Source organism: Didymella exigua (assembly GCF_010094145.1).
Source record: "Didymella exigua CBS 183.55 unplaced genomic scaffold M421scaffold_5, whole genome shotgun sequence".
Taxonomy (NCBI): Eukaryota; Fungi; Ascomycota; class Dothideomycetes; order Pleosporales; family Didymellaceae; genus Didymella; species Didymella exigua.
The window spans coordinates 1,095,369-1,109,519 of NW_022984779.1; the positions used below are offsets into that span (position 1 = coordinate 1,095,369).

Below are 14,151 nucleotides of genomic sequence, written 5' to 3' on the forward strand. Positions count from 1 at the left end.
CCGCGTCGACCGAACATCCTTGCGAGTGCACCCACCACTCTACGATTTTGACTTCGTGTCTTCCTTTGCCGGCGTTGCGATGACCTCACATGTGTTCTTGGCATATTTATTCTCTCCAAAAGCCTGTTAGGGGCACAATGTAGGATTCTTGTCATGCTTGGACCGACTTGGCAACGACTATTGAGATGGCTTTAAACATCGCACGCAAAATGCATGCCGCCGACAATAGGTATTGCAATTGGACTTTTGTCGACCTAACACGATGCGTCTGACAAGCTCACTCTTTCCTCTCGCCGCGTCGACAGCTTGGTCGTTCGCATCGCCGCTCAACACTCGCCAGGCAGATGACAAAGTTGGTTACCTCTTTACCAACTTTCCCGTAAACGATGAGCAAGTCTACATGCACCTGTCTGACGGGAACAACGCACTATCCTATCGACAGCTATCTTACGATGGTACATCTGAGACAGCACGGATTTTGGAGACCACAGTAGGCACGACAGGTGTACGCGATCACTTCATCATTGCCGCTCCAAACAACAGCAAGTACTGGCTGCATGCCACCGACCTCAAGGTCAATGCGCTTGGTGGTGATTTTATCAACGCAACACGATTTGGTAGCAGAAGCATCGTTATCTGGGAGTCGACCGATCTCGCGAATTGGAGCGAACCCCGGCTCTCTGCACCCATAGCAAACGTGTCAGCCGGCAATGTTTGGGCACCGGAGTCCTACTGGGAGTCTTCTCGCAATGAATATATCATGATCTTCTCGTCACGATACTGGGACCCTGCTGATGTCGACCGCACTGGTCGCTCACCCTCAAATCAGCTCATGTAATCAGTCGATCAACTTCTTCCGGTCACGTGACTAACTCTTTTTAGGTACGTGACAACGAAGGACTTCGAGACCTTCTCCGAGGAGCAGGTCTACTTCAGCCCTGGCTACCCGGTTATTGACTGCTCGCTCATCCATGTACCGGAGCAAGGTGCGGATGTCTGGTATCGCTGGGTGAAAAGCGAGGTCGACTACAGAATCTGGCAGCAGCGCTCATCGAACGGCATTCTCGGTACATGGACGAACGTCGGCAATGCGCCCGATGGCACTCGAGTTACCTTCGCCAGCCAATACGCCAACAACGAGGGCCAGCTGGCGTTCAGGGATAACGTAGACTCTGGACTGTACCATTTGTGGATTGATCAGAGCAGCACGGAGACATATATCCCTGCGCAGGCGCGCACGCTTGATGATATGGCTGTGTGGCAACTATCGGACACAACGAACTTCACGAAGAACACGAAACATGGATGGGTGTTGCCTCTGAACCAGCAGCAGTACGATTCGATTGAGGCGAAGTACAAGTTCGTCTGAACATGGACGACGAGTGATTGGACGTTTCAAATTAGATCAGTGCAGGTGAATTTTAGTACAGCGTACGCAGGCTCCTTGTATAATAGCGATGAAAATAGAAATTTGTAACTAGTGTTGGTTGTGCCAAGACATTTTGAGCTGTTGGGTGGTTTGAGCTGTTGGGTGGTGGAATACGTTAACATAACTATAAATTTTAGTAACATGTGAATTTTAGTACCATGTGAATTTTGGTAACATGTGAAGTGACCATCTTCGGGTCAGGAATTCTCGACGCGATTCTCAATACATTGCAGTTTCCAATGCTTTTACTTCTTGACCCTTCTCCTCCAAGTGACTGTCGCAACTCTTGTATCGCCAGGCCCGTACTATCGGGCTCAGTCTGTTAACGATCGTGTGCGTGCTTGGGTAGCAGAACAGTCAAGTGACGAAGTCTCTGCGGCTGTTGAATATCGCTAGGGGCTCTAGTGCGACACTGTTGGTAGGGGTATCGGCAGTCTGCAATCTGGCAGGGCTACTGACCAGGGCGCGGCAGCTTGGCGAAGGACATTTCACTTCAACCCGTCAAATTCAAGATGCGCTTGCCTTGAGACAGGTGGAACCACACTGTGTCGAGAAGGAAGTCTTCGCTAAGGACATCGAGATCATCCCTGACAGTGTCTCTCGACTCTATAGTTACTTTGACCTTGAGGAAGAGAATTGTTTTTCGCGTTTATCCTACAGGAAGGGTCCTGACGAGGGCGAGCTGTTCTGCGGTACGAAAGCTCTCGTTTGGTAACCATCCGATGCAACGTGCGAGCAAGAGGTCCCCGTAACGGCGTAGAGTTGTATAATCATCCCAGCTGTCGAAGGCCGTGGCAGTGACCTTTCCCTTCCATATGTATGAGCCTCACTACCTCTGTCTACACGGGTCAGTCAAGGCCACAGTTGCACCTCAAAAGCAGACAGTGGTCTGAATGCTGCCACGTGGGTGCGGCAAGCCATGCCAGCGTGCGAGGAGCAGCAATGCTCGTGCCTGTGTTCAGCTTGCACCCGAGGTCGCACCGCTGCGACAGCGAGCATCAGCCGTCGATATTGCTGAGCTGCGGCATTACCTTGGCGAAAGAGAAAGTTCAAACGCGACCAGCTGGATATGGTGTGCGGTGTCAGTGCGCACGCGACAAAGCTCGCGTCATGAACAGAAGTGGCAGGAGACCCGGGATATCGATATCGATATCGATGGACCTTCCCCGTGTGCGGCCTCACTACTCCGCTTCCCCTCATTCTCAAACGAAGCGTGAACTCTGTGATTCATGTCGTGTTGTCAAGATCCAGGGTTGGCGTTTCGGCAAAAGTAAAGATGGACCGTAAACGCGTCGCTGTGAGTCGTGAGCGTGTTATGGTCGCGTTGGCCCTCGGAGAGACTGAACATGGTACCACGCAAACGTGACTGCAACAATCGGTGTCAAAGGGTCGCCCCGGCGGCAATGATTGGTTTCAACCACACCACTGTAAGGCAGCGAGATTATCCGTCTCCAACAAAGGAAGAGATGCAGTTGCGTGCGTCGATGCCATACAACAGAGGCACACGCTGCGTCACTTCGCGGCCCAGAATGCCTCTGGACGCAACACTCCAACCGCCACTCCGCCAAACTCGCCCCATTCTGCGTGCCGCGGCAACACCAGTACCGCAGCACGCCTTCCACACTCGTAATTCTCAGACAATCGCTCCGCATAAGCCTGCGCATCGCTGCCCTTCCCCTCCTGCAAACAGCCGAGCCAAGGGTCGAAGGGCACACCAAGCCCAATCGAGCCCCAATTATCAGCTCAGACTATCACTGCTCGACGCGTCGCACGCGTTCGCGCTCACACATGACCGTTCCGACGCGCCGTAAGTGCAACCGGCTGCAGAGCCAGCCTGCTAGGTCCGGGCCTCGCGGCGGCCAAGTGGAGCCGTTGTCTCTGAGCGACACATCTAAGTGGCTGGGGAAGGTGGGAGCACCAAATCAGGCTCGGCGAAATATGATAATGCGGCAACGTTTGGAAAATGCATCTGAGCGTGATGATGTGGGCTGGGCACTCACTGCAGTGTTTTTTTCTCTGCATGCAGAAGCTTACGAATACGGGTGAGGAGGCTGCAAGTTTGACCGAGGATTGGGCAAGGGTGAGACTGGGCAAGATTCAGTCTTTGATGATTCTGTTGGCGTACTCTTCTACCGACTGCCTTTGGTACGGCTAGATGACTATCGATTACCACAACGCGCACGCGTTGCCCGTGGCATCAAGCACGGACACAATGACGATCGTGCTGGGCCTCGTTACGAAACGGTTACGGCACGACCTGGCAAGGGCGGAGCCAACCGAGCTTGGAGACAGGCTTTGTTCTTCTGGCTTTTCATTGATAGCTACCAGACCTGCCCAAGCACATCAACCCTTCATCTCAATCCCTTTGGGTGGACCGACTAATCTACCATACGTGTAGACTCTGTTAATACACCATCAACCAACTCCTCATCCGCCCAGCCGGCCCTCCTCTCAGGAACGAAATCACGAAAGCTACTCGAGCAGACCCCGCATAAGCCCGGGAACTGAGAATCTGCCATCCAAGCTGTCAACGAGCTGGCGACATAGTTGAAGGGACACCAACTCCTCTCAGCCATCGAAGCATTGATCATCTCGTCATGAATAAGAGGAGCACAAAGTGATTGGAGTAAAGAATGCCTCACCGCACGGGTGGGGTGATTGATAAAGCACCTATGTGCAAGGTGTATTGAATTTATAAAGGGGCAGACAAGTACGAGCGGTCGCTTCATCAAAAGCCATCTTGCGAACCTAATCCTCGCCGCCGCCGCCGCATTATGGAAAAAGATCGATGATGAACCAGGCGTGTTCATGTATACATATCGTCATGATCCGTCGTGAGTACCAACCATAAGACAAAGAGGAGGAAATAAGAAAGAGACGTAGCCATGGCCTCGGACATGCAACATATCGTAAGGCACGCCGTCCGAGCCCTGCTGTCGACGAAGGATAGTATGAGGTAGGTGTTCGATATGAACATAAGAGATGCTTCTCAAAAAAGGCAGATGGTGGGTCAAATAGCACGCGAGTGCTCGCTCGCTGACATGTCAAAGATGGAGCTCGAAGCTGCCAATGCTAAACGCCAATGATGATGCGGATCAGACGCCGGTGCACATGCCGTGCTTGGTATAGGGCACGCCATCTAAAAACAGGACTAACGCTCAGAATTGCTGGTAGCCGCAGCGAATCGCTGTTCAAATGATGCCGGAGGCTCGAAGCCGTAAGAGGTCGATGCTCGAGGGAAAGTGTTGCTTGGTCGTCCGCCAAAAGGTGTACCAAGACGGATCGTCCCCTGGCCAAGCGCCTCAGCGGTCATGATGGCAGGGGAAGTGTGGACTGGGCTGGGCAGCTGAGGCCTGATGTTGGCGAATGAGTTGAACTCGGTTGGCCCACTTGATGACAGTGGCAGACGTCGGGCACCTGCACCATCCATCATGTCACCCAGGCTGAAACCACGACTCCTTACACGACGGTGGCTTGATTCGGCAGGAGCACCGAAGATGTCATCTACAAAGCTATTGCCACGGTTCCGTGTCTTGTCCTCGAAACTGTTGGCCAGAGCTCGTCGTTTAAAGACTCGCGACTTGGGTCGTGGAGCATGTAGTTGGAAGGGTGAGCCCAGTCTCGGTGTTGGGAGACCTATCTGTGCATGCCATGTTTGCGCGTTGTTTGCGCAAGGAGCAGCATCGGTCATCTCTACTGTCGAGGACTGAAAAGGTGAGCCAAGCACGTTGCTCAATCCCAACCCCAAGCCGACATGGAGCGATTGCGACTTCTGATGTGCTGATGATCGCGCTCTCGACCAGCTCTTCTGCTCTGGTCGAGGAGTCAGATCAGCTGTCAGCTGGGACAGAGGGTTTCCCATCTGCATCGAGGCAGCTGTGCTTGTGGCAAGCGACACGTTCATGTCCCGTGTGGAGAAGGTAAACAACGACTTATCCTGTGTGAAAGGTGATGGTAGTAGTTGTGGCTGCGGCTGCGGCTGTGGCTGGGCTGGCTGTTCTGCCTTCTCGGACGGTGGGGATGATTGTAGAGGTGAGGGTGATCGGTGGAGCAGACGCTGATAGTAGGCAGACAAGTTTGGCCTTTGCTTTGTCAAGTCCCGCAATCGCTTTCGACATTGCTTTTCTGTTGGGTACCGCAGGTAAGACCCGCTGGGTCTGGCAATCGGAGTGCCATTCCCACTCTTGAGAGCCTTGATGGTCTCTGGGGTTCCATTGCGAGACACAAACTGAGAAGCTGCGCGAACTTCAGCGATACGAGACGGGACCGGCCCCTTCCAAGTCTTTCGAGCCATCCTAGCGACTCGGTGACACACCCCATTTGGTGGTGTCGTAAGTGGGACGGCCTTGAAAGGTGTCACCGTGGGATCCTGAAGGTAGGTCATGTATGTCCTCCAAAGGTGGTAATCCATCTCCTCGGTGAAGGTCGCTTTCAGCTTGAGCTTGTTGGATGTGCGTAAATGCTGTTGTGCGGCCAATGGAGAGCTTGGCTGTTTGTACTTCATTTCCAGGGCATCGAACGAGAAAGGATCACACATCTCCTCTTCTGGACTTGTGCAGCTACCGCCGCGCGAGACGAGCGACTCCATACTGCCACGAGACGAAATGGACGAGTCAGAGAAGCCAGATGACGAGGTGGGTCTGCTGGAGGTTTCACTGCGTGTCGACTCGAGATCGTCCCAGTGCTGGGGACCAGCAAAGATATCGATAGTCCGGACCTGGTGAGCTGGTGTCTTTGGCGGTGATACAAGACGGCTAAAGCTTGTTGGTGGAGACAGGTAAGCATTGTCCAAGCCAGAAGGGGGTGACGGGAGTGCGTTTGACGCCTCGAAGCAGTTGGTGGCCTCGATAGTGGGAATAGGCTTCTCTTCCATGGCGAAGTCAAGTTCGATTTGCTGGCGCACGAGAGTTGCGCGGCGGCGACGGACCTTGAGGGTCTGTCGAGGAGGAGGTGGCGGCTGGAGCTCAGCAACCTGTGGCTCAGGCTCTGGCGTCTGCGGCGCTGCTCCGTCGCGATAGTGAAACATGAAGTTCCTGGGGAGCGTGATTGATAGATGGGGGCGTTCAGAATCCATGGCGGTCGATATTTCTGCGGACTCCCTTTCGTTGTTGCCGTGATGTAGTACAAAAGGTCAATTTCAGGAAATCTGCAAGGCGAGGTCACGAACAGTCAATGACAAGCCGCAACTTTCCACCGACCCAATGAAGATGGGTTGGGGTCCTGGATATGCAGGTTGCCAGGTTTGATGGTAAGTTCGGATACCAGCAGCCGTTCGGAACGATGCGCTCGCGAAGGAACGCACTGCACAAACGTTACACGGGTAGCTAGGGAGATCTGCGCCCTTGGTGGAGTAGATTGAATAAGTCGCAAGGTATCGCGCACACTTTGCTGCGCTGCGAGATGGCACAGAGTTGGTCGCAGCGGAGTCGCACGGAAAGACGTCGTTGGAGATGCTCGTTCAGAAGGCGGCGCGTAGGTGCACGTCGTGAGCAACAGTGCGCAGAGCGACAGGCGCGCAAGGGAGTGCGGAGAGACAAAGCGAACGATATTGACGGTCCTGGGATGCGTGCTAAGGCAGCGGGAGATGGTTGTGGGTGTTTTTGGGCGAAAGGGTGAGGTTGCTGGTCGCGGCGAGCGGTCCGCTATGAGCGCGACAGGAGCGACAAGGGCGGGCTCACGCTGCAATGGGAGCGCGCGGGTGTTTAGGAGATTCGTAAGAGACGCAAAGAAACAGTCGTCGATGGCTGCGTCAGGGCATTGCAGCAGTGCGACAGGGAAGCGGGCGCGCCTCGGGGAATTGTCGTGAGGGTCGTGGTGGTGAGGGAAGGGCACGGTGAGGGTGAGCGAGTCGCCTGATGGCAAGCGGCTCGGGGCCGTGCAGCACCTGCCCAGCGTGCACTTGCGCTTTCCTTCAGGCTAGTTTAGCGTACACGCTAGTCTTAGCTTCTCGCGACTGCCAACAACAGAACAGGCGCCGCATCCCAGAAATCAAGGCCCTTCGGTCCAAAGCTTTGCCAGCAGTTGGCCGTCACTCTAGCTGACGTCTCTGCACCGGCCAGCGTGTGCTCTGCGTTTCTTTACATGGCATTCCTGCGCCGCTGGGACCAGCAACAATGTGAGGCTACACAGCTGCTTGTTGTCATCGACGCGTCCATAACGCGCCCGCTTTTAGTGGGCCGTGCCCCCTGCAGCAGACGAGCCTCGCTGGTGGATGTTGGCAGCGGGAGAGGAGGGTATGCTGTCAACCGCATCCTGCTGTCGGGGCTCTGCATATGCGCAAGGATGCAGACTTGTCTGCCTCTCCTCTCTGCGGTCGCGCACGGCATTGACCTGCTTGTTGGCTTTGATGCTGTGCTTGACCCCGCCTAAGCGCGGCTGCACGGCCGCGGCGAGAACGAGCGGTGGCCCACTCTGGAGACATCGTGAGGCCCAGCTGTGCGTCGAGTTCCGTGAGGGAGGCCGTCGAGCACTGCCATTCGTTGCGCCCCTCAGCTTCATGGCTCCGCTGTGGGACGTGCCTCCCTACACTTCTGCACGCGTTGGAGCTGCTCCGCCTGTGTTTGTTGTTGTAAACACGCTGGCAAATGCCCCCAGGCTCGGCTTCGTCATTTCGACATCTAGCCCTGAGCTCGTCCCCAGATACGGAGCTTCGATGGAGCATCACGATTTGGTGTCGTCACAAAGGTCATCGATCGAGCTTTTGAGACCCTGCTTTCGACCGCTAGGACATGGGTGCGGCAACGCTTGCTAGCATCCCGCCCTCGGCTGCAAATGCATCTACTACACACACCAGCAATATTTCATTTGCCAGAATTGCAGGTGTTGCGCCCAATCCGGCCGTGGGCGACACAGCGGCTCCACACCTTGTCTTGATTGGGTCGTTGCCTCATTCCAATGGACTCCACCACGTCTCAGCGCAGTGGGCTCGAAAGTCGACCGTGATACAGCATGAGGTCCGTACGTGACGATCATCGACCCATCGCGCGCTACCTTTTGCACCTTCGATAGCTTCACAAATCCCCACGGACGTCTTCTTTTGCTTTTGGCATCTTACCCAAGTCGTAGTGGGCTGTCACGCGTGTCTACCGTAGCTCTCTTTAATCAGCCAGTACTAAGCGCAACTATCACGACACTCGCCTGTGCGCGAGGACTGAAGTATCACCGCATGAGCTATCGATAATAGCTTGCGAGATCCGCAGACTTCTGAGCGTACCCCCATGCTTCTCTGCATTCCACAGCCTCAGAACTAATGCGAGTCATGCCGCTGGGTAGCGTGGCCTTCTAGCACAATTGCACAACCTCAGCATCTGGAGCTTCGTCTGGTACACTACCTTTCACCACAAGGCTCCACAGTTCTAGCCCCTTGATTCGCCTGGCCACAACAAACGGACAACACGGTTCATCCGATCGAGGAAAACATTGTTGTAGGCTTCTAAGATTTGGAAGTCGCCAGCTGGGAAGCACCTGACTGCCTGTAGTCAAGACCAGCTGCACACGTTTAGGTTGGTGCATCCGCATCAGGCGAGAGCTATGAGTGTCATGGAAGGTGAAGTAGGCACAGAAGACGGTCTTCCCATTGCAACGCTAAAAGGATATTGACAACCGCAACACCCGCGAAGGCTCATCTTCACACAGCTGACTCGTTGAACACTAGATCCTTTCAAAGACCTAGGCGCTACATTCGTTGTTCGCGATCTGGGTACTGTTCCCTGCCGTACCCTGCCCTACAGCGCCCGCACTCACACCCTGGACCGCGGCAGTGATCTCAGCAGCGGTGAGATCGTCAACCCTTAAGCCCAGCGTGTTGATACAACCGTTGTTGTCTTGGTCATCGTCACAGGTGTTACCCTTCGCTGTTGGATCGCCAACCTGTCCTGGTGCGAACGTACTCGCCTCGTTCGCCAGCGCGGGATCACCGCCCACGGACGCAATCTGCCTAGCCAGCTCTTCTGCAATCTGTTTGTTCAGCGCCTGGGCACCGTTACCAGCCGAGTCTTGGTGCTGCTGGAGCGCAGCAATCTCTGGGTTCACAGCTTGGATGGAGGTACAGGGCACAGAAGCCAGGCCGACAGATCCAGTGTTGCGCTCAAGGGCACGATATATCAGGGCAGATGTCATGCCATCGACGTTCCCAGCGGCCTTCGCGTTCGTGAAGGCCTGGTCCGCGGTGGCCTGCTGGAGACAGTCTGCGTCAGCGATGTTGCCAGCGCCGTTCTTAGCCGCTGCGGCACCGAGAAGACCGAACACGGCGTCTCCAATCTTATCGGGGTTGTTTTGCTGCACAAGCGTGTTGACTGCCAGGATGATGTTGCGGTGCGAGTGTTCCTGGGGCACCTCGCGCTTCCGCAGGATGGCGATGGGGTTGGCAGCCACTGCGCCGGCGAGCATGACGGTAAGGATATGGTGCTTCATTTTCAGTGAGCTGAATTTAGTCGTCACGGTCGTGATGATGAATGCTGGGTATGGTAGAAAGTAGGAGACGGGCCAGCCGAAAATTGCAGAAACGACAGTATTAGAGAAGTAACGAGAGTAGTTTGCGATATCAGAATGACACATAGGATAGCGCACCGTCTACAGTTATACCTACCATCTTCATAGCCCACACTGAAGATGAGTTCGGTTCGTAAGCGTTGCATCCTCTCATTTGGCTATGGATCCCGTGAGGTTTGAGTCTCGACGCCTGCCAGGCATTGTGACAGCCGATCGTGGTAACGGCAGCAAGGCTGGAGCAGGCGAGTGTGAGCCTCATCGATTCGGGGACAATTCATGCCATGCCTCAATAACACTCTTGCCCGATTCGGCCCTGATAAACTCGTTCAGATGATCGCCATTGGTGGGCTGCGACTAGCGTGGTCAACCGGGGTTGCGACACGACTGGGATCTCGGAGACGTTGTCTGCTTCACCTCGACTTCTGACGGCTCTGCAACGTGAACATGCAGCAACGCGTATGTCTCGACTGGCCCGCAGTGGTCACACATGTGTCGATCGAGGTGTACATGATTGCGAGCATGCTGCGACGCTTCCATCCACCTGGGCGATATCGGCTTCGAGCGCCTTCCTAATTGAGGGCTTCTACAGATTCCTTCAGAATTGGCATGTACTGTCTTCGAGCCCAAGTCCTTAAAAGAATCCGCCAGATGCAGCGGATTGCTTTAGCCGATGTCCGGATTCTCTTGAAGAGATGCAATCTAGATAAACAAGGCGTTCAGGAAAATGGGCAATCCGGGGCATCTGGCCTTGGTTGCCCAAAACAAACACCGGAGTCCGATAGATTCCCGCAACGTTTGAATGAGTGACCCGTGGGCATTACATGTAGGCCATAATTTCCATGCTGCGTCGATTGTCAGGTACTGGTCTTCTAACTTGAAGGTCATTGTTGGTCCAACGTTCGCTTCCAACACAGCCGTTCGCTTCCAACACAGCCATTCTCTTCCAACACAGCCGCTCGCTTCTAAACCCTTTCTGTTTCAGACACAGACACTCAAGACACACAGAAATTTCACGACCGTTCAGCCACGTGGTGAGCTTCAGATGCTGTGCGACCATGTGTACTGCATATTATATGCTCCCTGTACTGATGCGTGCAGCAAATAATATCAAGCAGGCCTCGATAGATATCTCGGTCTAACAAACGGTTGTGTGGTGCAAAGAAGTATCATCGGCTGAATATCTCAGCGACGAGGCGCTTCCCAGGCAGGTCTTCATTTCATCTGAAACATCTACTCTCACCAGTTCCGCTTCTATCAGTCACTTGCCTACGAGGAAGAGCCCGGCATGCCTATTTTTGGGTCACATTCGAATGCCGCGACTATGCCAAAGTCAAGACTCATCTCAGGACCGATGCACGCTCGTCACGTTGGAGGAGTCAGTGTTACAGGCGGGACCGGAGGCAACACCTCGCTAGACAGCTACTTCGCTGTAACATCAGTAGAGCCTGACGAGCTGCCTTCGCACACCTACGCAGCCAGTGGTATGGTCGAGATCCCTCGACGATCGAATACTTTCACCAACGCGGTACGACGACCAAGTTTGACTCTAAAGCGGAGCTTATCACGACTGCGAAGTGGTTCGATTTCACAAGGCCACAAGAGGAGCCAGAGCGACATTCGTCCGAACTTGAAGGCTACAAGATCTGATCCGGTAGTCCCTCATCCTGTACAAGATAAGCCAAGTCCAGTACACGCAAGACCAAATACGAGCTTCGGATGGGACGTGCACACCTCCAGAAATGCGTCGGAATCCAGAGCAGAAGCTGTGCCTCCGCTACCACCAATATCTCTTTCTCGTCTCAACGCCAAGATGTCAATGTGCAACATGTCAGCCTCTTCAGTTACCACGGACTATGAAGCGATTACAAGAAAAGAGGAACCGCTGCTACTGCCCGTCAGGCCAAAGCGATCGGATTCTGGCACTGTAATTAGTTTCGACGATGTGCCTGAGGAGACGAGACCGATGGGTTTCAAAGATATCGCAGCGGTGCGAAATTATGAGGATAGAATGGCATTGTATGAGAGGACAAGAGACTACTGGGCGAATGCCGAACATGGACTGGCGGAGTGGACTGGGAGAACAGGAGGCCCAAGGACGCTCCAACTGAGAAAGTAGGCTTGCTAGCTGCGAGCGTTTAGGGTATTCTGATATGTCAACCTTGTGGTGGAAGACCCATGAGCGCTGGCGCTACAATCCTCTCTTCTGCCTTCCAGCTCTCTCTGCTTATTGCTTTCATGCATCAGATATCCTTTGACCTTGCATTGTCGGAGTCAAGCTTTTGTCCCAGAGTTCGTGTCATTGTTTTTCTGTCAACAAGCATCATGGCGTTGTTCTATTCAGGCAATATGCGGGGTTTTACCCGACTCGTGTTGCTTAATATCGAGAGCCTTTCTGTACAATTGCGTCTTGACTATGATTTAGACAACTCTTGTATCATTTGAACAATCATGTTGCTTTGCTCCACGTCATCTTAGACACAATTTGCATTGCATCGCTCTTCTAACGACTGTCCACCTTCGTTTCCGGACCGGTTGGCCGTCACTAACAAATTGTTTGCTTTTGCGAGCCGGCGGCTACTTGTGGATATATTAATGTCAATGCGCGCAATTCCGCCGAACCGCCACGGATTGGTTCATTCATCAATTCAATGTTTCAAGTCACTGGGAGCTCCCGTTCGCTCTATGGGCGTCTACACCACAGAAATCAGCTCAATGGCAAGGCTGATCTGCAATCTACAACACATCCTATATAAATGCTCAGAAACCTCGAACAACACGGCCAACATATACTGTCCACCATATAATTCGTCCTGAAAAGGAGTTTTGCAACTGTTTAACATGTTCGTCAAAGCTGCAATCCTGAGTGCGCTCGTCAGCGCTGTGTCTGCTGGTATACCATCCTCCTAAGCTAATGTATCTTCTATGCTAAAAATCCCCTAGGCACCGTCTTATGGGATGGCCGCTTCAATAACTTCACCTCGTCCGCCGACCTTAACAATTGGTCTTGGGCCAACCAAGTCGGACCTTACCAGTACTACATTCACGGCTCCGGACCCGTAACATCCTACGTGAACCTCTCGCCCTCCTACAAGAACCCCGGCGACACAAACTCCAAGCAGGGCGCCAAGATCACCATCGATAGCACCGCCAAATGGAACAGCGATATGTGGCGCACAGAACTGATCCCGCAGACCGCCGCCGCTATCAACAGCGGTACGGTGTACTACCACTTCAGCATCAAGCGCAGCACCACCAACGTTCCCAGCGCCACCAACGAACACCAGATCTGTTTCTTCGAGAGCCACTTCACGGAGCTCAAGTACGGCTGGATTAGCGGCGACCAGGGTACTTCCAACACGAGCTTGCAGTGGTTCGTGGGTGGGCAGAGCAAGTGGAAGGTTGATTTGACGGCAGACGAGTGGCACAATGTCGTCTATGAGATCGTAAGTCAACGGTATCTACTCGCTTACCCAGCGATCCGACGCTGATGAGAGCAGAACTTCGCCTCCCAGCAAGTCACCTTCTGGCACTCGACTGGCAACAACACGCTTGTCAAGACTGCGGGTCCTGTCTCTGCGAGCACGTCGAGCAATGGCGCGGATTGGCATTTGGGTGTCTTGAGACTGCCTCGACAGGGCAATGATGGAACTGGGGCTGAGGATTGGTACTTTTCGGGCGTTTATGTGGAGAGTGGATCGCTTACTACTTCTGTTGTCAGCCCGAAGTAAGTACAACCAAGATGTTTTGGATCTAGTGTCCAGCAGATAGTCAGAGTGTTGGCACCAGGAGAGTGGTCATTGATGCAGCCGTGTTGCCAGATGACGTAATGGACGCCTTCCGGCTTCAATGCTCTACGTGTGATCAGTATAGTCGAGCTAAATGAATCTTAAGAACGGTAGTCAAAGATAAACTTGTCACCATGGGTAAGACAAGATGGGTGTGAGAAAGCTGTGTTGGTGTACATGTCCGGAGAACAGAGCCGCGCCTTCTTCTTCGGGTACCGAACCGCCTACGTAGGTAGCGCGCTTCCAGGGGTGAACCCAGAAACCCGGTCGGCAATCTATCGCTCCTTCACGCTAACGATGAAGCGTGAAGCAGCTCTAAATGCCGCCTTCGGTCACAAGTATAGCTCAATCGAACGAACATACACTCTTTCGATGCTTAGCCAAGATTCAGGGGTCTGCATACCTGCACTGCATAGAAGTAATATGTCGCGAAGTCCGCTGAGGCGT

General features: G+C 53.7%; 6 protein-coding genes across 6 annotated transcripts; 3 read left to right on the forward strand and 3 right to left on the reverse strand.

The window, feature by feature from the left end:
* Positions 1 to 262: 262 nt before the first annotated feature.
* On the forward strand, positions 263 to 1,369 carry M421DRAFT_55864 (glycoside hydrolase family 43 protein; the record flags this gene model as incomplete). The annotated part of the gene is made up of 2 exons (XM_033595339.1): positions 263 to 834; positions 883 to 1,369. The coding sequence occupies 2 exons, from the start codon at positions 263 to 265 to the stop codon at positions 1,367 to 1,369; spliced, it is 1,059 nt and encodes a 352-aa protein (XP_033452155.1).
* A 3,211-nt stretch (positions 1,370 to 4,580) lies between these two features.
* On the reverse strand, positions 4,581 to 6,503 carry M421DRAFT_90111 (uncharacterized protein; the record flags this gene model as incomplete). Its single annotated transcript, XM_033597826.1, has 1 exon — positions 4,581 to 6,503. The coding sequence occupies one exon, from the start codon at positions 6,501 to 6,503 to the stop codon at positions 4,581 to 4,583; it is 1,923 nt and encodes a 640-aa protein (XP_033452156.1).
* A 1,094-nt stretch (positions 6,504 to 7,597) lies between these two features.
* On the reverse strand, positions 7,598 to 7,927 carry M421DRAFT_2527 (uncharacterized protein; the record flags this gene model as incomplete). The annotated part of the gene is made up of 1 exon (XM_033588618.1): positions 7,598 to 7,927. One exon carries the CDS (start codon positions 7,925 to 7,927, stop codon positions 7,598 to 7,600), a length of 330 nt encoding a protein of 109 aa, XP_033452157.1.
* Positions 7,928 to 9,097: 1,170 nt separating this feature from the next.
* On the reverse strand, positions 9,098 to 9,817 carry M421DRAFT_55995 (uncharacterized protein; the record flags this gene model as incomplete). Its single annotated transcript, XM_033595349.1, has 1 exon — positions 9,098 to 9,817. One exon carries the CDS (start codon positions 9,815 to 9,817, stop codon positions 9,098 to 9,100), a length of 720 nt encoding a protein of 239 aa, XP_033452158.1.
* Positions 9,818 to 10,787: 970 nt separating this feature from the next.
* On the forward strand, positions 10,788 to 12,089 carry M421DRAFT_417646 (uncharacterized protein). Its single transcript, XM_033591543.1, has one exon. The coding sequence runs from the start codon at positions 11,205 to 11,207 to the stop codon at positions 12,033 to 12,035; it is 831 nt and encodes a 276-aa protein (XP_033452159.1). The 5' UTR covers positions 10,788 to 11,204; the 3' UTR covers positions 12,036 to 12,089.
* Positions 12,090 to 12,757: 668 nt separating this feature from the next.
* On the forward strand, positions 12,758 to 13,647 carry M421DRAFT_55645 (glycoside hydrolase family 131 protein; the record flags this gene model as incomplete). Its single annotated transcript, XM_033595323.1, has 3 exons — positions 12,758 to 12,809; positions 12,860 to 13,362; positions 13,417 to 13,647. 3 exons carry the CDS (start codon positions 12,758 to 12,760, stop codon positions 13,645 to 13,647), a joined length of 786 nt encoding a protein of 261 aa, XP_033452160.1.
* Between the last annotated feature and the right edge of the window lie 504 nt (positions 13,648 to 14,151).

Excerpts from the sequence above, each read along its gene's own strand:
- M421DRAFT_417646 (XM_033591543.1), top strand. The coding sequence starts at position 11,205 with ATGCCTATTTTTGGGTCACATTCGAATGCCGCGACTATGCCAAAGTCA.